The 25,306-nt window shown below is 46.4% G+C and overlaps 1 protein-coding gene across 1 annotated transcript; it reads right to left on the bottom strand.

Moving 5' to 3' along the window:
- Positions 1-4,543: 4,543 nt before the first annotated feature.
- Positions 4,544-24,953, bottom strand: UBE2T (ubiquitin conjugating enzyme E2 T). Its single transcript, XM_074935991.1, has 7 exons — positions 24,914-24,953; positions 14,965-15,077; positions 13,552-13,621; positions 12,745-12,850; positions 10,804-10,902; positions 10,516-10,599; positions 4,544-4,904 (listed from the first exon to the last, which is right to left on the bottom strand). Exons 2-7 carry the CDS (start codon positions 15,071-15,073, stop codon positions 4,776-4,778), a joined length of 597 nt encoding a protein of 198 aa, XP_074792092.1. The 5' UTR covers positions 15,074-15,077; positions 24,914-24,953; the 3' UTR covers positions 4,544-4,775.
- Between the last annotated feature and the right edge of the window lie 353 nt (positions 24,954-25,306).

Here is a 25,306-nt window from a genome sequence, read left to right as displayed (position 1 = left end):
GACTCCTAGCATACCAAGTCAGAGAGCAGGAAGGACCTGCAGGTAAGGAACCAAAATGCTTCTAGTCCAGGGAGATTCCTCCCCCCCACAAGGGAGTGACCCCCCCAGCCTCTGTGGTGGAGCGGGAGCTCTTGCCAAGCTTGCTGCCCTCTGACCCTAAGAGCTGTGATGCTGGCCCACACTTAGTCCTGCTGGTCGTGTGTCCTGGAAGAGGATGGGCGAGGGAGTGGAGGAGGTGGGAGTGAAGTGGCACCAGGCAGCACCCACAGCAGTGGCAGCAAAAACCCTTTGCAACCCCACAGCAGGTGGGAGAATCCTCAGGCTTCGCACCTCGCAGGACACTTTACAGACACCCTCCGGTGAGCGCCGCCATGCCCTGGGAGGGGAGTCAGAACTGTACCTTCCCCGTTACGCAGCTGGGGAAACCAAGGGAGGGGATGAAGGGCAACGTTTTCAAAAGCAGCCGTTAATTTGGGGCCTCGCATTTGCCCTTCTCCAGGGCCTACTAGAGGAGACAACCACCCTTCCACAGTGCCAGCCTTCCAGCGGCACTCTCACAGCCCTTTGACCCCTTCCCACTGGACCTAATAACGAATAGGGCCGTCTGCTCCCCTGCCAGGCGGGATCTGCAGGCAAGTAGCTGACCCGTCACAGGCATGGCTGAGCCTGACTCCCTTTAAAGGGCTGGGACAGCTTTGTGATTGCTTACTCTAGCGTCCAGATCCTCAAAGGCACGTAGGCAGCTAACTCTCATTGGTCTCAATGGGCGGTAGGCCCCCTAAATACCTTTGAGGCTCTGAGCCTCCGTGCTTCTATGGATAAACCCTTCCAGATCTTTTTTCCCCAGTTCTTTATTACCCGAAATATGCATCCTCTCCCACTCTCGGGCTGCCTGCCGTTTGTTCTCCTGAATCAGTGTTAACATGATCAGCCACCATGCTCTGGGATATTGTCTTACTGGAGGTGTTAGTCTGCGTCAAGCACCGTCTGCTTTTAAAGGACACCAGATTAATATCATTCTGATCATTTATTCTTAACATTAATTCTACCCTATATCAAATACAAACCATGGACACATCCATCTGTCACATGCCTGTACTAAGAGAAACTCTGAATTGGATGTAATGCCTTTAATACACCATGTATATGTTATTGTATGTATATATGATGCCATATATAATATCCAGCATGCGTGCGTGTGTATATTATGTGTATATTTATATATAACCAGTTTCCCTGCCCTGCTGACCATTCCTTCACCCTGTTTGTGTATATGAACTGTAAAGCATCCTGTATGAAAGACGCTATAGAAAAATAAATTGTAATTTTAAAATAAGTTTAAAGTGCTGCAGTTTTCCCATAGAACAGGGTTAAAAAACCATGACTGGTTGGTTAGGTCTCATTAACATTAGCATCTCAGCAAATAAGCTTTTGGGGGTACAGAAGAGAAGGCAAAACCAACACCGTCTGAGACAGAACCCTTTGGACTTGGCCAACTCCGTTTTGCGTCTGTGATATGGATGTAATGTAGACAAGGCCCGAGCGCCAAACTGGGCTCACTATGTGCATCTAATAAAGCTTCTGCATTCTGTAACACAGGCAAGCCCTGAAGCTGCAGGCTGGTGAGTGGGGCTGGCAGTAGGAAAAAAACATCCCTTTATATGTAAACTGAACCCATTTGCTCTGGATTCATTGACGCAGAGATCCCCACGGCAGTTCAGAGTAGAACCACCTTTTAATTGTTCAGTAGGACTTCGTGCATGAGCAAGCACTTGAGTGAGGGGAGGTAACTGACTTCCACACATTCGTCGTCACTAACTACCTCAGAATTGGTGCAGGCTGGGCTGTGCCCTGTTCCCCACATTCAGTCCCTACTGGAGAAGCAAACTCCTGTTGAGCTGTGTAGGAAATATTTGGATGCAACTATTACTACTCTGTTTGGGGGTGAGGGGAAGGGGGTCACTGAAGCACCACTGAAGCAAAGGCTTTAGGTCCCCTGCTGCCTATACTCTGAATCTGCATGGAGTGGTTGGAGGGGCTCCCTGCAGCTTCTGGGAGAGCAAAGGCCTAAGAATTTAACATGTTCAAGTCCCAATTTCACTGCTAAGTTTCAGGTAGGCAAAGACATGAAGGTTAGGCCTAGAAGTTAACAGACTAGTTCCAGGCAACTGTTCTCTTTTAAAAATCAAATCTCATTCAACTCTCTCCTCAGAGGGTAAGTTGACTTTGAAGGCCCTGTCCAACCTCTCCTCCGCCACTCACTCCATTCCTCCATGTGCCTGTCACTGCCTCATCTCTTTGCACTCAGCCCCGGCTGCTGCAAGCACCCCTCCTTTCTCCATCGAGCGCCCATTCATTTCAACAGGAGGGGTTGCAGAATTAGGCCCATGGATTCACATTTCCCTTCATGCTTTCCCTGGGCATGAAACAGCCTTCCACCTCTTCTGTCCTTCCGTGCATACTCTCCTCCCCCAGATTCTCTCTGTCCTGTGTTGCCAGAGAAGGGAATCTGTTTTCTCTGGGGTGGGTGAAGCGCTAGGTCTAGTTACAGAATTAGCATACAGAAACAACATTCCGCACTTACTAGCCTTTTTGTTCTGTGTTTATACAGTGCCTAGCACAGTGAGTTTTGCTCCATGACTAGGGCTCCTGGAAATTATGGTAATACAGAAATAATAGCACAAAGACACAAGAATTGCATATTCATCCACTTCAGAGAAACCCCCTTGTGGGCAATGACACTATAATGAAGCATCTAGTACAGTGGTCCCTAAACTTTTTGGGAGCTGGGGATACAGCTCCCGTGGAGGGGGAAGAGGGCACAGACAGGGGTAAGGGGGCCACAGCTGGGGGCAGGGCTAAGGCTGGGGGCAGGGCTAGGAGCGGAGCTGCAGCCAAGTGTGCAGGAGCTGGGGCCAGAGCAGAGCTGGGGGCAGTTCCCTCCCCTCTCTCTGTGGGGGCTGGCCTGGGCCTCGCCATATCCCCCCAAACATGCCTTCACAGCCCACTAGGGGGGCACACCTACAGTATCATCAAAAACAGGATAATGAACTAGATGAGTCTGATCCAGTGTGGCAGATTCCATGTTCCTATTCATAAAGGCTATTAGCCAAGTCAATTTAACACGTATGTCCTGCCTAAATATGTAATTTTCTAAGAGCTGTGGCTCTTGTCTCTAAGGCCTGGCCTACACCAGGAAGTTAGGTCGGTATAATTTACATTGATCAGGGCTGTGAAAAATCCACACCCAAGAGACATAGTTAAACCGACCTAACCCCTGATGTAGACAGCGCAAGGCTGACGGGAGAATTCTCTTGCTGCCCGAGCTACTGACTCTCGGCAAAGTGGTTTACCTACCCCAACGGCAGAACACATGCCATTGGCAAAGGAAGCATCTTCTCTGAAGCACTGCAATTGGTGGAGGGGATAGCTCAGTGGTTTGAGCATTGGCCTGCTAAACCCAGGGTTGTGAGTTCAATCCTTGAGGGGGCCATTTAGGGATCTGGGGCAAAAATTGGGGATTGGCCCTGCTTTCAGCAGGGGGTGGGACTAGATGACCTCCTGAGGTCCCTTCCAACCCTGATATTCTATGAATTGAGCCACTACAATATTTTAAGTGCAGACAAGCCCGAATATAAGCTAGTGACAAAGCGCTTCCATTCACTAAACTACCGCTTAGTTCAGATTTAGTTTAACGGCCCACTTCAGGGGTGGTGTAAGATGGACATTTTCAGGACTTTGCCAGAAGTGCTCAGCACCCATAACTCCAACTGAAATCAACAGGATCGCAGTACCTCTGAAAGTCAGACTTCTTCCACGAACAGACTCCTTTGCACCCACACACTAGTGCATAAGGGAACTGAAGCTGGTGAAACTTACACATGTTGGGAAGTCAGAAGGAAGTGAGGAATAGCAGTGGCTGCTTTAAATTACAATTTCTCACATAGCCCAGGTAGTTGTGTTTCTTGCTATGCTCTCACCCTTTTTCAGCCCCTCGGGTTTCAAGATTACCAAAATTTAGATTCCTTTACATTCAATGGCCAAATGCAGACTTGAGGTGTAAGGTACAAGTTGGTAAGTGGATGCAAATCTGCATTAAGGGACTGGAAGGTATAAATTACACCAGTTGAAATCTCCCCCTAGACTCCGCTCCAGTTTGGGCTGCAAAACATTAAGCCATCTGCTCAGCTTGTGGAACTCTGATTTATGAGCTGGTTACTGATTGCACAGGTGGGAAGATGGCTGGGGAAAGGGTGAGATACAGAGTATACAATATGTCCACACTCATGTATCATTGACTATTATTACTCCAACAAGGGAAACCGAAGTGTCTGCTACAGGCAGGTGTGCTGATGTCTCAATTGTGGCGGGAAACACCAAAATATTACTTACAAATTCAAATACATCCTTTAATTATGTGCTCCAATTTCTACTCTGTCATCAACCACAAAAACAAAAAAGCCAGACTGGCCATATACTGTCCATGGGCAATGTTAAGCCATTTCTCATTCACACAATAACCATCATCACAAGAGAACTCTAATACATATAAGACTGATTTATTATTCCCAATTCTGCCTTCCTTCACAATACTTAGGCACAAAAGATGCAAGACAAACAAGAATACAAAACATGTAATGCTACTGAAATAAAATTAAAAAAACTTTAATTTGAAAACAAACCCCCTGCCATCGCAAGTATTAGGTCAAGCAGGAGACAAGTGAAACCTGCCATTGTTACGCATTCATAAAAATGTTTATTTACACAGAAAACCTCTATGAATCGAGGCAGGGTTTTTTCCCCTTCCTGCTCATATCATTTCCTTTCCTTTTCTGGGAGATGGCAGATTCTTTGGGAGTGCTAGCTTCACATTGGGTCACTTCCTCATCTGGAGTTTTGGAAGCCTGGTACATAAGAGACACAAATGATTCAAACAAAAGTTATCTTTATTTTCTGTAACATTCACAGTCAGTTTGGAAGATCAAGTCTGCCCTAGAAGGAGTGTGCACTTCCTGGAGACACACTAGCACTTCCTCTTAGAAAATTACTGCCAGACTTACACATTTATAACACAGTGTGTGGGGGGAAATATCCCAAAGCACTTCAGACTACTGTATGAAAATCCAACCCTAAAAGTGTATAAATTGATCAATTTAGGCTGGAAATTAGAAGGTTTCTAGCCATCAGAGAAGTGAGTTCTGGAACAGCCTCCCAAAAGGTTCTTCACCCCCATTGCTCCTAACTAGTGTTAAGACAGAGTCTGATAAATTTATGACCCAGGTTATTTGATGGGGTTGCCTGTGATACAGGGACTGGACTTGATGAGCCAGGATGTCCCATCCACTCTTACGTTTCCTTCCGCCACTCTGGAACTTTCCCAAAATTCAGGAAGTCTGAAGAGTTAGAGTGAAGGAAAAAATGGAAAAAGTTGGGGGGAGGGGGGGAGGAAGGAAGGGAGGGAGAAATCAAACCCTAGACATTCATTCTACTACATTTAATTGCAAACAAAAGATAGAAAAGAAAAATATCAAAAAATTTCAAAAAATTGGTTTTCAAAAACCAAAATGAAAAATTTCAATTAAATAGTTTTGAAATTTTCATTAAAAAATAATCAAGAAATGTGCCAAAAACCATATTCCTATGAAAATGTCAACCAGCCCTAGTTAACTAGGTCTTCATTTAAAGTACTATCACTGGCATCTGGGTCATCACCCATGAGACAAATGGGGCAGCTCACATTTGAGACCTATTTGTTTCTCACTCAGGCAGATGGCGACACTTGGGTCACATTTTCAAGGCTGTTTCCCCCCCACAGCCATAACAAGGTTACGTCTACACTAGAAACGCTACAGTGGCGTAGCTGTAGTGTAGAGACTTGCTACAGTGATGGAAGGGGTTCTTCTGTCACTGTAGTAAATTCACCTCTCTGGGAGGCTGTAGCTAGGTGGACAGAAGAATTATTTTGTCAACCTAGCACTGTTTACACTGGGGATTACGCCACTTTAACTACGTCTCTCAGAGGTGTGAATTTTTCACATCCCTGAGTGACATAGCTGGGTCAACCTAACATTCTAGTGTAGACCTACCCTAAGTTCCCCTCCTCCCCTTTAATTACATGATCACATACACATGGAAATTTCCAGTACATGCATCTGACGAAGTGGGTATTCACCCACGGAAGCTTATGCTCCAATAGGTCTGTTAGTCTATAAGGTGCCACAGAACTCTTTGCTGCTTTTACATGATAACACACTATTTTTCCTGAGGACTCCCATCTCATTCAGTGCACAAGATGGACAGTGTTCAGGGAACAAATCAGGTTTGCATAGTGAAAGAAGCCGTTGTCTACGGCGTTAGAGGGCTTTCCCTTCACCCTCTCCCCTGATTCTTGTCTCGCAGACAGAAAGCAGACAATCAGAAATCCAAAGTGCAGGCAATGCAATGTTTTTTGGGGTTAGTTTTCAGCAAGCATGTGTCCCATAACTCTAACGTCGCAGAGCCTTGTTTCCCACTGTCCTGTCCCAGCCTCCTCAGCAGGCATAATTAGACCTGAGATGCACGCCCATAGTCCCACCCCTTACAATTTATGGTCATGTTCTGTTTTGGGGGGTTGGGGGTCTTCATCCCATCTCTTTTGTACCCCATGGAAGGGGTAAGGAGTGAGGGGGTGCTATGGTCAGGGACAGGCATTTCTTTGGCCTTTTAGTGTTTTATACCTTCTCCCCAATCCCCCTCCCAACTGGTTGCTTGCCTTTGCCTTGAGATGGGGTTGAGGCAGTCTTCAAGTGTGCGCTCTAGTAATACTTTAACTGCTCTTATCTATGGGGCTGAGAGACTGTTACCCAAGGGATCTCCTTACCCTGCACCATTCACGGTCTCCCGTGACAGTTACATTGCAATGGACCTGCCAGGCACAAAACCAAGACCTGTATGCATAGGAGACAGACCTTTCAAATGAAAAAAACAATCCCTGCATAAAGAGCTTACAGTTTAAGTCAGACAGGACTTTGGGACAGACAATGCTCAAGGATGCAGATGGGGAGGACAAGGCTTACACAAAGTAATGTCACAAGGCTGATTGTTTATATAGAGTTAGTTCCCCATAGTTTTAAAATGTGATGTAAATTACTAATTTAAGGGAGGAGAGTGGTCAGGTTAGGGGAGATCATCGGAAGAAATGGGGTGTTGGGATAGCAGAATGGCTCCATGGCACGCAGGATCAGGGAGCATGTTTGGGGTGTACAGGGTGCCCATAGAGGTGCTTGGGGGAGAAAGACAAAAAGGGAATGTGACGGAAAGGCAGGATTAGCTGAGCACAGGGCCCAGGTAGAACAGGGGCTGGTGGAAGCAGTGATCCCAGGGGCAGGCACAGAGCCCTGCCGAGCTGGGAGGCAAGGACTTTGTCAGACATCATGCCCCATTTGTCTCCCCTTTGCCACAAGAAGCCGAGAGAATACAAAACCAAATACCCCACCTACTGGAGGAACAAGGCAAGTGCGTTCTCCAGGAGGAAGGGAAGTTGGAGAACAAGCACCAACAACTTCCATTAGTCTGGGGAACGAGACTGCCCAGCTATTTTCCAGAAGTCAGACAATTGTCATGGGTGCAGGTGCCTCCTACTGTTACAACTGCAAAACAATTCTAGTTGTTTCCTCTACAGCTTGCTGGATATTTGAGTGGAAAAAGGAAACACTAAGCAACTGAGGCTGCAGGCTGCTTTTGACTCCTTTGTTAAAACCATTTTAGTTGCAGGGTCAACAAACAGAAGCTATTCCACGGTTGCTGCACTTCTCTGATCAAGCACTATGAAGAGTTCTGAGTCATGATCCGTCCTCGCAGCTAGTTGTGGGGGGTAGTAACAGGGTCCCTGCTTTTCCCTCTCCTCTACACATCTAGGACCTGATTCTCCACAGCCCAGCACCTGGTGCAGTCATTCACAGCAGCGCAAAGTGAGTAACACTGCCATCTGAGCACTTTACACTGGCTTACGTGACAGCACAAGGTACAGGACAATGGAAAAATCAGACCCTGAGGAGCCCTCTTCGATCTCTCTGTAGTTGATATGGTGAGAAATTAGAGCATCTCTTCCACCACAAGCTCCCACTCCCTCCCACTGTGTCCAGGGGAGAATGCTAAAACAGTCTCTTTGCTGAGCATGTGGAAACGGGCAGTGGCTGGCTGCATGTTGTTCTGCCTCAAGAGACCTCATCTCTATAAACTTGCCCTAGCACTCTGCGCCTACAACCATTTGTCTCATGTTGTGCAAGAGGCAATCTCTCCTCCATCGCCCCTATGACAGACCTGTTACCCTCACTCCTTTCACTCTAGGTCTAGTAGGGCCTCAACCTTGTACACATACAGGAGCTTGCTCAAAGAGTAAAATCCCAGGGAACTCCTGCTGAGCCTACTTTTAGGGTGGCTAATAGGACTTCAGGTAAATACTTTATCTGAAAATGTTTTTAATGTTGCCAAAGGAGTTCTGGGAAGTCTCCGGACCATGGCATTCCATCAGGTGAGGGTGCAGAAAGATGGCTAGTTATATCGTCTCATCCTTTCACTAATACGCTTCAGCACAAGAGATCTCTCCCAAACAAACACTATACTAAGGAAACCCACCTTCCAGAAAGTCTTCAGTGGATTGACAGCCCACTCCCTTGCCCCCATTGAGTGTCACCACAGCACTGGGGCAGCTAGAGGCACAGTCCATTATGACTAGTATAAATTTGTTGGAGATCTAAAATGTCTAGCTCCATCTTCAGGAGCTACACATAAGGAAAGGGGTTGAATAGCAGGCCCTATATGTTTTACCCACATGCTAAAACCACAGAGAGGAGTGACCAGCACCTTCCACACCTGTGTATATAGGGTTAGAACATTTGTAATGCTTACAAAACACGTAACATTGGCTAGGCAGCTGGTGTGCCTGTCCTCTGCTTTCTACTCTAATCAGAATCATGGCACTACTTTGTTGTGCTCCCCCATGTATTTGTTGTATCCAGCCACTGTCTCTCATTATATATACACTCAGACTGCAAAGTCTTTGCGGCAGGGACCCTCAGTTCAGCGTGTGTACACACATAGTGCCTAGCTTCTCCCCAGCTTGCCAAAACACTGTGCCACACCCAAACTTAAACAAACCAACAAAAACATTTTCTCAGCTCATCCTTTGAATCTCAGGCTTTCAATACCTTCCCTCGACAGGGATTCTGGCAGTCCTGCCTCCTGCAATTTCCTGTCTCTCTCTCTATCAGCCAGTTCCTTCTCATAGCCAGCCCTCCAGTGGAACTCCCTCTTTAGCGTCAGGTGCAACCCTGCCCCCGTACCGGGCTCAGCTGGGAGCACCTGCTCTGGCATAGGGGAGCTGGACTTACTCAGTTACAGGGGCTAGCCACTCTGTGACAGATGTCATGAGCAATCCCCATGTTAAAAGGACATAATCCCCTTCTATAATCTGCATATGACCTCACATTTCCCAAATATAACTGTATATTTATATTACACAAACAGAAAGCCAGCACCAAGTACAATAGGAAGGGACATTTTGACCAAGGACATTGGGGCAGACCACAACTCTTAAAAATATCCCAGGACACTTTTCGTAAGTCCATGCAGAGCAGACACAGGAAGTGGAAGGACACACCTGAGACACAGGTCAGGTAAACTCTAGAAATGTTGCCAGCATAATAATGTCAGTTATGGGTGTGATTTTTTTAAATGAACGCTTTTATAACCAGCAAAGAGCCCTAGTGTAGACACAAGCTATGCCTACACTAGGAGCACTTTACTGGTACAAGAATATCAATATACCATACCAGGAAAGCACACTTAGTGTGGACACAGCTACACCAGCAGAATATGGTCTACATATATGGTAAAACCACCACTCCAACGCCATCACAAATGACAAAAACTATACTGGCAGAAGAGCAGCTTTGCTGGAATACCTGCATCTACAGTAGGGCTTCTGCCAGCACAGCTCCGTCACTCAGGGATCACACACACCTCTTCACACCCCAACTGACATAGTTATCCGAGTAGCAGTCTATAGCGTACACCTAGCTACAGTTATATCAGCAAAAAAGTCCTTTTGCTGGTATAAGCTTTAAGTGTATACAAGGCCACTTACACAGGAATCTCTAGCTATGACAACGTGGGTAGGGAAACAAAGTAAACTTTACCTAAACAGAATAAACAAAAATTTCTGAAAGAGCGAAGTTAAATTCAAAGAGTTCACATTATGGCACAATCACAGCCCTGGCAACCCAGGGACTCAATTCTATGAAGACAGGCAATCCACTCCCAATAAAAAAATACTGGAATTGGAACCTGAAATAGACATCCAAAAATGCACTGGGGTCAGTGGGTTAGAGGCAAGAAAAAAAGAACAGCATTGAAAGTCATGCCTATAACTGCGTCACTCACATTACTCCCTGAGGACTAGCAAGATTATACATGTGAAGATTAGCCTACACCCAATTCCTTTGTAGCAGAGTCAAAGCATGGTACATTTCTTACCCTATTTTGCTGGCTTGCGTACTTCTCAGTCCATTGTTTGGCATTTCTGATGAACACTTCCTTGTTGTATTTATACTCCGAGGACTAGAAATAATAAAGCAAGAGACAAGGAGGGTAGACACTTAATCAAGCACCTGCAAACACTCTTAGTTCCCTATATAGAAGAGTGAGCACAAGTACCATATAGTCTCTGCGCTAACTTGCATGCTCCCGCATTTGTACCAAGGGAACAAAAGAAGAGTACATGCTCCCACATTTGTACCAAGGGAACAAAAGAAGAGTACATACTATGTCTGCCATAAGGGGGTCATCGGGGTTAGGCTCGCTCATCAGAAGCTGTATGGAGGTCAGCAATGTGGAGATATTCAGGGACGGCCTCCATGCACCCTTCACAGAAACAGAACAATAAAAACAGAGCTTAACAGGGAGAAGTCTGATCATTAGCTGACATACAGAAAACAAGTTTTCCTCTGCAGTTTCCAGACCTCAATGCAGTACATAACGTGGTTACCACCAGTTGGTCAGTTTATAAAGCAGGGAAGACATCTGATGCCAGGTTAGTGGATCTCAAACCAATAAGGTTATGGCCTCTCCTACAAAGGAGAAAAACATTCCAGGACCAAACTGGCTCTCACTCTTTTGATTCACCACAGCTACAGTGCTAACTTCCTTTATCACAGACAGACAGAGGCACAGAGCTCAGACCAATTAGCCCTGGAGCTTCTATTTGGGCCATTTCAAGAGAGCAATTCTAGTGACACAGAGGAGATCTCACTCCAACTTAATTGACACTGACCCGCAGTGTCATCTGTCATCTACATCTGTATTGTATCAGGATCCAGGCTGTGATTTTTGACACGGTCTCCCACAGTATTCTTGCCAGCAAGTTAAAGTAGTATGGGCTGGATGAATGGACTATAAGGTGGATAGAAAGTTGGCTAGACTGTCGGGCTCAATGGGTAGTGATCAATGGCTCCATGTCTAGTTGGCAGCCGGTATCAAGTGGAGTGCCCCAAGGGTCGGCCCTCCGGCCGGTTTTGTTCAATATCTTCATAAATGATCTGGAGGATGGTGTGGATTGCACCCTCAGCAAGTTTGCAGATGACACTAAACTGGGAGGAGAGGTAGATACGCTGGAGGGTAGGGATAGGATACAGAGGGCCCTAGACAAATTAGAGGATTGGGCCAAAAGAAATCTGATGAGGTTCAACAAGGACAAGTGCAGAGTCCTGCACTTAGGACGGAAGAATCCCATGCACCGCTACAGACTAGGGACCAAATGGCTCGGCAGCAGTTCTGCAGAAAAGGACCTAGGGGTTACAGTGGACGAGAAGCTGGATATGAGTCAACAGTGTGCCCTTGTTGCCAAGAAGGCCAATGGCATTTTGGGATGTATATGTAGGGGCATTGCCAGCAGATCGAGGGACGTGATCATTCCCCTCTATTCGACATTGGTGAGGCCTCATCTGGAGTACTGTGTCCAGTTTTGGGCCCCACACTACAAGAAGGATGTGGAAAAATTGGAAAAAGAGTCCAGAGGAGGGCAACAAAAATGATGAGGGGACTGGACCACATGACTTATGAGGAGAGGCTGAGGGAACTGTGGATGTTTAGTCTGCGGAAGAGAAGAATGAGGGGGGATTTGATAGCTGCTTTCAACTCCCTGAAAGGGGGTTCCAAAGAGGATGGATCTAGACTGTTCTCAGTGGTAGCTGATGACAGAACAAGGAGTAATGGTCTCAAGTTGCAGTGGGGGAGGTTTAGGTTGGATATTAGGAAGAACTTTTTCACTAGGAGGGTGCTGAAACACTGGAATGCGTTACCTAGGGAGGTGGTGGAATTTCCTTCCTTAGATATTTTTAAGGTCAGGCTTGACAAAGCCCTGGCTGGGATGATTTAGTTGGGGATTGGTCGTGCTTTGAGCAGGGGGTTGGACTAGATGACCTCCTGAGGTGCCTTCCAACCCTGATATTCTATGAGTCTATGATTTTCAGAGGGGCACCTGACTCAGAGGTCCCTTTGAAAATCCCAGCCCTTAAAGCATTAAAAAAAAGCAAAGAAAAATAGGTCTTAGTGAGTAACCAATGGCATGCATTATATAGTCGCCTGTATCATGAGTAAACAAGAGCCAATATTAAATATCAGTGATGCTTTTTACAGCCAGGACAATAGGGGAGTTTAGCATCATCTGTAACCTTGTTGATCCCCACTACAGTAGCACTGCCTTACTTTGGGTGGTAATCGGAGAACATCCAGGCAAATCCTTCCAGCAGAGTCAATGTTGGGATGGTAGATGGGTGTCAGAAAGCGAATCTTCGGGGGTTCAAATGGATATCTTTAAAGAAAAGGTTTTAAAGGAACAGATTTCATTTAAAATATAATCTACCGGTAAATTGAATTTTCAGTTCCATTAGCATTCCATTTGCCACATTACCACAAACAACACTATAGTGTCCTCTCCCCAGCCACCTGCAAATTCCAACCATCTTCTCCTCAGCAAGTTTTTGGAGAAAACAGCCCCATCTCTGGCCATGCCCTCTAACACAATGGCCTTGACTGTTTTCAGTTTGGTTTCTGTCCTTTGCACAGCATTAAATTCCCTTTCGCTGGGAAGCTAACTTCTCATTGCCTCAGATTACTTATGCACCATACTGGTCCTTTTTTTTCCTTTCAAAAATATTTAAAGGCATCAAAATAATTTAAGGATCCTGACAAAGTATTTCTAGATTTTTTTTGTGCATTGTTACACACCTTGGGAGTTTGAAAGTGAAATCTTCCTATTACAAATAAATAAGTACATTAATAAAATCTCTTACCTAAAAACTGATTGATAATATCACAAAAAGGGAGGCTGAAGACAAAGAACCAAACTATTATACTTTATGCCCACTGCTCCAATCCTCCTAATATACAGGATACCACCTCTTCGTATCTCACACAAACTGTCATGTTTGACAGGAAGGTAAAAATAAACATCCTTCTTACTAGGTGTGTTCCCCCCTCTGCCCACCTTCCTAGATGTTGTGATTTAGTTACCTTTCAGGAACAACTACTTCCAAGTTGAAAACTCCTTTATCATATGGCGTGTTTGCACCACCCAAAATTTCTTAAAGAAAAAAATTAGACAACTATTACATTCAAAATGAGTAAGTGTCCCCCCCCCCCAACCCCCCTCCCCACACACACACACACTCCCATCATGCTTCTCCTACAGTCGTGCATTCCCATCACACCGTTTCTAACTGTAGCAATGTCTGGATCTGCCAAAAGAAGTGACCATTGCCACCTCGTCACTAAACATTTTGTTCTACCTTGCTGTGCAATAAGGTCAATAACCCCTATGTTTTAAGTGGGAACTAGGGAGGGGCTAAACAATCATTAGATATCTAATTCTGGAAGCAAAAAAAAAAAAGCATGGGACTGTTACAGGCTGGAACCGCTTCACTGACAAAAATCATATTGCTGGAGCTCGGCTGAGCAAGTGCTCTGCACAGTGAAGAAAGAGTATGTTATGTTGTCTCACTAATTCCTTCCGTGTGGCTGACCTTTCTATCTTTACACCCAAGCAAAGCCTTGATACTTGCTCCCTTCTCATACTTCAGGAGTCATGGCCAATTTCAACTTCTGAAGGAGAGAAAATTTCTCAAGTTCAGACTGTGAGCATGATACAATAACTATGGTGAACTTCAGCCACTAGTTGAAAAAGCCGTTGAATTAATGTTCAGTCCTAGAACCAGGACTGAGAATTGGCCTAGAGACCCAAGCAGTCTCTTCGATAAGGTGGCAAAGCTAATGTTTAGGATTACAGGGCCATAACCTTCAATAGTGCTCCCCTGTATTGTTTCTTCTGGAAGTCAGTGCCTGAAATGGAGTTAATCTAAAGGGCCAAAGGCCGAGTTATGGAGGAAAAACTCTGTGGGTGCCTGGCCTTCCTCGTAGCAGGAAACCAGAGTCTCCAAGCCATCTATAAAACCTTGTTAGCAAAGCACATCCAACCCCCTACATTCACAGATTCTTTCAGCGGTGTTGAAAAGCCAGGAGAGGGGGGTTACGGCTACTTCTAGCAACAGTAACTCATGTCACTTGAAGAACCATAAGTCCCTAAGAACTTAAAAGGGAGCATACCACAGTGTGGCTGTTTCCTTAACTACTCCCCCCGGTCCACACTTCCTAGCCACATGACCAGGAATCCAATCAATAGGGAACATAAAGAAGGGGAATTCCAAAAGAAAAAAAAAGAAGAGCAGACAAGAATCAAACAAAAATTTCATGGACTGGGGTTAATTTCATCCCCAAATTGCTAAGTACAGACAAAATATTCACTCCTGTGAACGTGTCACCAGGAGGCTTTGCAAAGACGCTGCCCAGTAAACATTATCATAGCAGAGAGAATTTTGGTGAAACACCTACCAAAAACAAAAAAACCCAAACCATGATGATAATACATACGGGCTCGTAGATCATCCATCCGGTTTTTGTTTTGCCAGAACATAATGCCTGGGGGAGGCTCTGTGGTCAACAGATGCAGCTCTCTCTTCAGTCGTGAAGTTCTTTGCATCGTGCTGAAATATTGTAAGAAGAATTAGCACCTTATAGCTAGCACCTTTCATACTGTAGATATGGTACTGCCTTTCACAATAAGAAGTCAAACATCAGTTGCGCAAGGAGGACAGTCATTTGAAGCAGCCATTAAATACTCATCAACAGCCAGCACTTAGCCTTTAATATTAGAAGCTATTCTGTTGAGGGTGACGCAGAGCTAGGAAAAATAACAACGATCCTTGGAATTCTTTAAAAACATCTCGTCTCTATGGCAGCAAGAACCAAATTTTATACACCCTCACGTAGCCCAACCAGGTAGTAAGATGACTTGGTCCACCAGAATGGATAGAGCAATGGGCTGCGACTCCAGAGACCTGAATTCTTGTCCCAGTTCTGCCACTGGTCTGCTGCATGACCTTGGGCACGTCACTTCACACCTCTGTGCCTCAGTTTTCTCCTCTGCAAAAATGGCAGTAACGACACTGACCTCTTTCGTAGAACACTTTGAGATCTAGTGATGAAAAGTGCTAGATAAAAGCTAGGTAATATTATTAAACTGTACTAACCAGGTTAAAACAAAAATATGCTTTATCCCAGGTATAGATCTTGGCTAAAGCATGGAATTTTGACCTTTTTTTTATTAATCCTTCCTCAGCAGGGCAGGGTGGGCAGGAAGATGGGCTAGATCAGGGTTTCTCAACCTATGGGTCGGTACCCAAAATTGGGTCATCAGAGCGTTTCAAATGGTCACGTTAGAGCTCCTGTCCCACGGGGCTGGCTGGGCTTGCCTCCCTGCTCCAGGCACTGCAGCCTCTGGGGTCCAAGCGCCACTCAGGTTTGGCCCAGGCATCATGACGACGGGAGTCTGGGTAGGCCAAATTTGAGCGAGTGGCACTGTAACCCCATGAGCCAGGTCACAACTCCACTCACACAAATTGTGGTTGCAACACCCAGACCAGAGAGCCAAGCCCAGCCAGCCCCACAGCACAGGAGCTGCAGGAGCCAGCACTGTGGGATGAGTGCCATGTAGGATCCGACCCAAACCACCCCCAGGCCTCCATCCCCAGACTATTTACTGGGTTACAATGGACCATAAACATTTACAAATGGGTCCTGAGCCCAAAAACATTGAGAACCACTGGGCTAAATAACCTCTTGAGGTTCCTTCCAGACCTACATTTCTATGATTATCTAATTAAAAACTGACCAAACCATCTTATAAGCCAGCTCATGTACAACACAGGTTCAAAATAATCAACCATGCTGAGTAACCAATTATGAGACCATCAGGACTGTTGGGACCAAAGCATGTTGTGGCTGCAATACAGTACAAATCTATGTGGTTAAAACTGTCCTGAGCAATCTCCGTGAATATTCCCAGTCAAACACAAAAACATCCTTACCCACCAGCTGGGACAAGACAGAGAACCACGAAAATGTCACTAATTTGCCAAAAAGTAGTTACTGGCAATGGGGAACAGATTTTGGCAAGTGGGAATTAAAACGGGTCCAACCCTGCCTGCAGCAAGATAGACGGCTAGTAATCAGGATCTTCCTAATATGGGGGTGGGAGGGGGGGTCTCACCTGTCAGAAATTATAGCCTCCCTGCACTCCATGTCAGTGGCTACTTCAAAGCATGGACAATCTACCCCTGTGTGTGTGGCGGGGGGAGGTGGTAAGGGGTCACTCCCCACCAGGATAACTATGTATCCCTCTGCCCCCACCCAGCTGTGGGGAAGAATCAAGCATTCCCTCCCCCCCCCCCCCCATGAGGGCTAACTGTCTCCCTTCTCCCGATGATCACCCCACATTGTGTTTTCCCCAGGAATTGAAATTAGAGGGCGTGATTGAATTTACAGAGGGGTGAGAGCCAAGGGGCGAGACCACGAGGACAAAGGTGGGCTGTATGGCACCATGGTAAAAACTGAAAAATGTTCCACAAGCATTTTATTAGATTTAACTCGTTTTAAAATCATCACACAAATGAAATTGGCTATTCAAGCCTTCTGTGAAGCACTACATCTACATCCTTCTTGATTTCTTGTTGTAATTTTGCACAACTCTGTTAATGAACTTCTCAAATGCAGTCCATTCATCTTTGGTGGCTTCTCATGTGTTCAGTACTTCCAGTCCTTCAATTGATAGGCTCATTAGTTCATTCACATGATCAGGCAGAAGGCAACTTCTTTCATAACACCAAATCCTATTAAATGATGAAAAAGAATGCTCAACTGTAGCTGTTGTGACTGGGAGTACCAAGAAACAAATTCCTACTTCTTTCATCCCAGGAAACATAGCACAAAGATTGGGTAGAGCCACTAGTGATGATAAAAAAAGAAGCTGAAGTCAAATCTTCATTCATTCGTTGCATGACATTCCACTCTGCATTTAAATTCTCTATTCTGTCCTGAGCACATGGCAGCCCCATTGCTGGCAGTGCCTCACTCCACTCAATTGTCAGTGTTTTATAAGACAGGGATCTGTAAAATCTACACAGAGGTTGAGTAGAATCCAGACGTCGCTATTGTAGATTTGTAAGAATCAAGTCAATGTACTTTTTCAGCTAGCTTAACAAACACTTCTTGTCCTCTTCACTTAAGGAAGAGTCATTAGTCAACTTCTGGACTGAAGTCTTTGCTTCTTCCAGTACGTTTTCAATGGATATTTCTCTGATTGATCCAACTGTAGCTTCTATTGCTGGACAAAGATCTACTACTGTTGTAGCAGATGTCAATGACCCAAGTGGTTTCAACAGTAGCCTTACAAGAGAGAGAATAGCGATTGTCTTCTCTGAACGTAGTAGCAAAAGTAGTCCACCAGCCTCACTACTTAGATCTGTCCCCTCTTGGTAGATACTTTCCAAAGCCAGTAATAAGGGCTGCAGTAATTTTAAAACAACAGCCAAGGATCACTCATGAGAAAGCCAGTGGGTTTGCTCTTGGACTAATTTGAACTTCAGTCCCAGAGCATCTTCTGTTTCTTCCAAGACGTTCACTCTTTTTGGACTCTTGCTGGAGAGAAAAAAAAAAGAGTATAACAAAGACATTACAATTATGGCTTTTTGAATGTCTTTTGAAGATTCTGCAGCTCGTACTAGCGCTAGCTGGAGTAGATGGCCTTTGCAGTGTGTATAGGAGAGATTAGGGTTACACTTCTCTCCGAGCAAAGCTTGTACTCCACCATGTCTTCCAGAGAAGTTTGCTGCTCCATCAAATGCACAAGCAGCCATCTGTTGGGGTCCAATTTACAAGCATTTAACTCTTCTAAGATGTGGGTTGTCACAGATGCAGCCGATGTGTCTTCTATAACCTGAACATCTAGAAATGCATCTACTGGCCAACACTGACATCAAGATAATGTATACAATGACTTAATACTTGACGCCCACTTGCATCAGCCATGTATGCAAATTTTTTTAATGTGGCAAGAGAATTCTTCACTTTTTCAACTGCTGAGTCTTTCACAGTTGCATCACATGCTTCTAACCACTTAGTTGAGTTTCTTGCAGAAAAATAGTGAGCATTTGCCGGTCTTGTTCAGAACCAGTGTCTAACTTCAGAGTTAACAAGTGACAATGCACTTAACACTGACCTACAGTTTGTAGTGTGCGGTATTTCTTGCTTAAATAGAAAGTATGATGCGACCGCCATGTTTATTCCCACAAACTGTGTTGTGTATTCAGCATTCTTAATGGCCTCACTGTAACGATGCTGGTTCTGGCGGGACCCAACTGAGAGTGCCAATTCAGGACAAATTGCTTAAAGCAGGGCAGTTACAGCCCAAGGTTGGGGTTTCTATGCACACCAAGGCAAACCAAACCAGCCAGACACAGAGGACTTTGGTTTTACCCCACTGGCTAACCACAAGTCACACAAGCAATTCCCTTAGACACCCCAGTTTCCCAGTATCACCACCAGTGCCACTTGTTATGGGGACAAATGGTTATGAAAACCAATACCCCAGTAAAAGAAAAAAAGGTTCTCTCGATTCCAAAGGACCAAGCCCCAGACCCAGGTCAATATACAAATCAAATCTTACCCACAGATCATGCTATTGCCAATCCTTTAGAATCTAAAATCTAAAGGTTTATTCATAAAAGGAAAAAGATATAGATGAGAGCTAGAATTGGTTAAATGGAATCAATTACATACAGTAATGGCAAAGTTCTTGGTTCAGGCTTGCAGCAGTGATGGAATAAACTGGAGGTTCAAATCAAGTCTCTGGAGAACATCCGCAGCTGGGATGGGTCATCAGTCCTTTGTTCAATGCTCCAGTGTAGCAAAGTTCCTCCAGAGATAAGAAGCAGGATTGAAGACAAGATGGAGGAGCTGCAGCAGCTTTTTATAGTCTCTTGGCATGTGGTCTCTCTTTCTTTGTCCCAAGGACAAGCTGTCCATCACATGGCATGGAAAAACCTCAGAGTTCTGTCCATAGGCATGTCCCTGCATACCTTGCTGAGTCACAAAGTGTGTCTGCCTTCTCTCAATGGGTCACTTGTATAGCTGATAGTCCTTAATGGGCCATCCAGCAGGCTGGGCAGAGCTGACACCAACTTGTCTGGAGTGTTCCCCAGAAGTATAGCACAAGTTTGAAATACAGACAGTATAGAGCCAATATTCTAACTTTAACTACAAAATGATACACACATATAGACAGCATAATCATAACCAGCAAACCATAACCTTGTCTTAGACACCTCATTTGACCCCCTTTATTCAAGATTTGGTGCCACTACAGGACCTTGTTTGCAACAATGATCTAAATGGTCCCAGATTATATCAATAATGTCACACCTCATTAAGTACTTCTAAACTTGATGCAGTACAGAGGCTTGGTGTTTTGCAGCCTTTTCATGTAGGTTATCAGCATTGACTTTGCTGATCGGTCTGGCAAACCAAGCTCCTCCAGTATTATCAATTGTAGCAGTGGGAAGCTTTCCTTCTTCGTAAGCTTTTTTGCAAGAAATGCACCAGTAGCCATCTTTTATAACTTCAATAAATGGAAAGAATTTGACAGACAAACATCGGGAACTGCCTTCAGGTTGTGGAGACACGGTTTCTTCAGTAGGCAGTTTTATTTGTGCTTCGGACAGTTCAGATGTAGATACGCCACTTGAACCTTCAGATGACATGTTGATATAGCCCTGATTCTTGGTATGTTCTTCATCTTGGTTGGTTTTTGAGGCCTTTGAATGGAAAAAATGTTGAACTGTTTTATCTTTCATTTTCACTTTGACCAGCAACTTATAAAACAGATAAGAATGTGACCATTACCCAGGGTACAATCTGGACTGTAGAACAGCTGTCTCACCTCAGTTTTTGAACCTGGGGTGTCTTTTACACTGCTTCACTGTGAGAACCACCACTCCTGGTCTGTTCACACACAGCCTCCAGCATATAACTTGCTCCCAGCTACACAGTATGAGTGCTATAGTCCGTCACTCATGAATTAAACTACAGAACACCAGAAAACTCTCCAGTCCCAGACTTCCCCCCAGAAATATGGATCTTGTACTGCCCAGCACTCTACTGGACAATGCAAGCTCATATCATAAACAGAAAGTGATATGCACAAACCGTGTTCTCTCAGGTGGAGATTCCCAAACACTTTAATCCAAACACACTGGTTTAGACAAAAACAAACCAAGTTTTTATTAACCACAGAAAGAAAGAGTATAAGTGATTACAAGTAATGAGGCATAAAAGTCAAAATTGGTTACAAAAAATAAAAGGCAATATGTAACTAATAACTTACTTAACAGGCTAAGTGAATTCAAAGTACAATGTCTTTCTCGCCACATGCTTTTCATAGAATATCAGGGTTGGAAGGGACCTCAGGAGGTCATCTAGTCCAAGCCCCGGCTCAAAGCAGGACCAATCCCCAACTAAATCATTCCACCCAGGGTTTTACCAAGCCTGACCTTAAAAACCTCAAAGGAAAGAAATTCCACCACCTCCCTTGGTAACACATTCCAGTGCTTCACCACCCTCCTAGTGAAAAAGTTTTTCCAAATATCCAACCTAAACCTCCCCCACTGCAACTTGAGACCATTGCTCCTTGTTCTGGCATCTGCTACCACTGAGAACAGTCTAGATCCATCCTCTTTGGAACCCCCTTTCAGGTAGTTGAAAGCAGCTATCAAATCCCCCCTCATTCTTCTCTTCTGCAGACTAAACAATCCCAGTTCCCTCAGCCTCTCCTCATAAGTCATGTGTTCCAGTCCCCTCATCATTTTTGTTGCCCTCCACTGGTCGCTTTCCAGTTTTTCCACATCCTTCTTGTAGTGTGGGGCCCAAAACTGGACACAGTACTCCAGATGAGGCCTCACTAATGTCAAATAGAGGGGAACGATCACGTCCCTCGATCTGCTGGCAATGCCCCTACTTATACAGCCCAAAATGCCATTAGCCTTCTTGGCAACAAGGGCACACTGTTGACTCATATCCAGCTTCTCGTCCACTGTAACCCCTAGGTCCTTTTCTGCAGAACTACTGCCTAGCTCTGTCCCATTCGGTCCCTAGTCTGTAGCAATGCATGGGATTCTTCCAAACTAAGTGCAGGACTCTGCACTTGTCCTTGTTGAACCTCATCAGATTTCTTTTGGCCCAATCCTCTAACTTGTCTAGGTCCCTCTGTATCATATCCCTAGCCTCCAGCATATCTACCTCTCCTTCCAGTTTAGTGTCATCTGCAAACTTGCTGAGGGTGCAGTCCACGTCATCCTCCAGATCATAAATGAAGATATTGAACAAAACCAGCCCCAGGACCGACCTTTGGGGCACTCTGCTTGATACCAGCTGTCAACTAGACATGGAGCCATGATCACTACCCACTGAGCCCGACAATCTAGCCAACTTTCTATCCACCTTATAGTCCATTCATCCAGCCCATACTTCTTTAACTTCCTGGCAAGGATACTGTGGGAGACCGTATCAAAAGCTTTGCTAAAGTCAAGGAATAACACGTCCACTTCTTTCCCCCTATTTTTGCAGTCTCGCTGGCTAGAATCCTTTCAGCAAAGCTCCCTCCGCCTCCCCAGTTCAGTGGTCCTTCAGGTGTTTCTGATGCTGTGAGCAAAGAGAAAGGGAGGAGTGTTTTGGGGTTTCTCTCCTCATTTCTTACAGTTCTCTTTTCCCTTTGAAGATCATCTCCAGCTGGGGTTCAGGTGACAGGAGTCTAGAGGACAGAAACTTCCATCTGTTTTGCTGTCAATATGTAAAGTTCTCACTCAGTCCTTTCTTCCTGCCAAAGAATGGCCAATTAACCAGGTGATAATCCATCTGATTTTGTTGACACCTGGCTGAAGTGTTGGCTAGTCTTTTGTCTCTGGGGAACCGGTTTGAAGCTGGTTCCCCAGACTTGGAACATGCCTTATAAAATAGAATTTTATAACTTTGCATACAATGTTGCCACACATTTTACCAGGACAATAAAGTTCAACAGATTATGAGTTTTCAAGTGATACCTCACAAGGAATACTTTGTACAAAATTTATCATAGACTTGTAAAAAGGGTGAATATAAGAGTACAGACTGTCATAATTAATAAATTAATTTTTTGTTAGGACAATGCAAATTACAAACAGTTTTAGCTTTCTAAAGCAAAATATATCAAAAAATTTTAATGTATTTAATTTCAATTGACTTCTGAAAAATTATAATAAAAGTGTTTAGTACAGAAACTCCCAGAGATAGTGACCTCTCTAGATAGCGACAATGCGAGATGACCTTGGCAAATAAGGCATTTTAAAAACCTTGCCTAATAGGAAACATATATTTCTATAAGTTTCCCAGTCACAAATTTAGCATACTAGAGCAAAGTCCCTAAACACACTAATCTAGTCATCCCAAGAAGAAATTATATTAATTCCTTCTATATATATGCATAAACTTTCATGAAGTTTCAATAAAGGAGTTAAGCGTACTGTGGCTGCCCAGTTACTGTAAGCAAGTTTTCATAAGTTTCAAGTTTTCATATGTCGGCAAGGCAATTCGGCGCTAACTCTTGGCCTCACATTTTAAACATCATGAAACACCAATAAACATCAGCATTTGAATTTATGATGATTTAGTGATGTTTATAAATCATAATTTGAAATTATTAGGTCAGCCAACCTCTCTGAAATGAACGAGCCAGCACTGTCATAACAAACAGCTGTGGGAGGCAGCTATTCTTTGCTCATAGTTTCAAACCTAGTAAGCATTTCCAAGAACGAAGATTTTATCATATATATGCTTTTAAAGCGTGTATTAATGTTTCAACTTCAATTCAAATTTCCAAACAACAAAATGAATTTTTTTTCCAACTAGAAATTTTAAAAAACTAGATCTAGCTCAGGGGTGGGCAAACTTTTTGGCCCGAGGGCCACATCTGGATGCGGAGATTACTTGCAGGGCTGGGGCAGGGGGTTGGGATGCAGGGACGGAGTGTGAGAGGGGGTGCAGTGTGCAGGGAGGGGCTCAGGGCAAGGGGTTGGGGCAGAGGAGGGGTGCGGGGTGCATGAGGGGGCTCACGGAAGGGGGTTAGGGTGCAGGAAGTGAGCGGAATGCAGGTCAGGGGATTGAGGTGCAGAAGGGATGCAGGGTGCAGGAGGGGGCTCGGGCAGGGGGGTTGGGGTGCAGGAGGGGTGCGAGATGCAGCAGGGGGCTCAGGGCATGGAGTTGGGGTACAGGGTGGGTTCAGGCTCTGGCCCGGCGCCGCTTACCTAGAGTGGCTCCGGGGTGGCAGCTGCGTGCACCGGGGCCAGGGCAGGCTCCCTGCCGCGCCACTCCGGGAAGCAGCTGGCACCACGTCCCTGCGTGGCCGCTAAGGGAGAGGGAGGCACAGAGCTCCGCGTGTTTCCCTCTCCTGTGGGTACCTCCCCTGAAGCTCCCATTGGCCGCGGTACCCCGTTCCTGGCCAATGGGAACTTTGGGGGAGGTACCCACAGGCAAGAGCAGCATGCGGAGCTCTCCCCACCCCCGGCCTATGGGCTCCAGGGACATGGTGTGGCCGCCTCCCGGAGCCCAAGGCGGTGGCAATCCCACGGGCCGGATCCAAATCCCTGAGGGACCAGATCCAGCCCACGGGCCGTAGTTTACCCACCCCTGATCTAGCTGGAAAGTGACTAAATTAGCAACGCTGGCCAGGGGAGGGGGAAGGTAGGGAAATCCCTGTTCAGGGACATTCCCCATGGGGAGTAACTGTTCCCATCCCCCCACCACGACCAACCTGCCCCAAGGATCAGGGTCACTCCCCATGGGGGCTGACTGCCCCCCACGCCCACATGACCAGCCCACCCCAAGAGTCAGGGTCACCCCCTGCAGGGAGGCCACCTGCCCATCTGTGACCACCCCACTCCCAGGGTCACTGCCCCATGGGGGCCACCTGCCCCCACCCTCACAGTCAGGGTCACCTCCCCCTTCAGGGAAACTGCCCCCCATTCCTCCCTGCCCCCCGAGTCAGAGTCACTCCCCCGCGAGGGCTAACCGCCCCCTAGGACCACCCCACTCCTAGGGTCACTCCCCCATGGGGAGCCACCTGCCCCCCACCCTCACAGTCAGGGTCACCTCCCCTTCAGGGAAACTGCCCCCCATTCCTCCCTGCCCCCCTAACCTCCCCCTAGGACCACCCCACTCCCAGGCTCACTCCCCCATGGGGAGCCACCTGCCCCCCACCCTCACAGTCGGGGTCACCTCCCCTTCAGGGAAACTGCCCCCCATTCCTCCCTGCCCCCCTAACCTCCCCCTAGGACCACCCCACTCCCAGGGTCAGGGTCAGTCCCTATTGGGGCTAACTGCCCCCCTCCGCCATGACCCCTGTGGGGGAGGGGTGACTGTGCGGTACGGCGCGAGGTCGCCCCGCCCCCCCACTCACCCGCGCAGCCTCGGCCTCGCGGCGGCGCCACAAACAACTGACCGGGGTGGGGGGGGGGGCGCGAGGGGAAACGTGGGACGCGAGTGACGGCCCCGCCAGGCGAAACCCAGGGGCGGGACTTCCCGCGGCGCCTAGCAACCAGCCAGGCCCACTCTGAGTCGCTGAGCAGAGGTGCCCATCTGCGGGGAGAGCGGGGCTGATTGGCCGGACAAGGACCCGGAGGCCCCGCCCCGGGGCTTCAAACCTTGGGAGCGGGGAGGCGACGCGGTGTGGGATTGGAGGAGCCGTCCCGGGGCCCCGCCCACCCCTCCTCGCGGGCACCCTCCCCACAGAGGGGTAGAGGGCGGGGCGAGAGAGGTCACTGGCCTCCCTGCCAGGGCCGGGTGGGGCTCG

This window comes from Natator depressus, chromosome 21, assembly GCF_965152275.1.
Source record: "Natator depressus isolate rNatDep1 chromosome 21, rNatDep2.hap1, whole genome shotgun sequence".
Taxonomy (NCBI): Eukaryota; Metazoa; Chordata; order Testudines; family Cheloniidae; genus Natator; species Natator depressus.
This window is presented reverse-complemented; position numbering and strand designations above follow the sequence as displayed.

Bases quoted from the DNA above. Each gene is read 5' to 3' on its own strand.
- UBE2T (XM_074935991.1), bottom strand. From the start codon at position 15,073: ATGCAAAGAACTTCACGACTGAAGAGAGAGCTGCATCTGTTGACCACA. The intron at 12,851-13,551 runs GTAACTAAATCA...TTTTCTTTAAAG, and splicing joins GAAGTAGTTGTTCCTGAAAG to ATATCCATTTGAACCCCCGA. The intron at 4,905-10,515 runs GTAAGAAATGTA...CTTATGTACCAG, and splicing joins ACGCAAGCCAGCAAAATAGG to GCTTCCAAAACTCCAGATGA.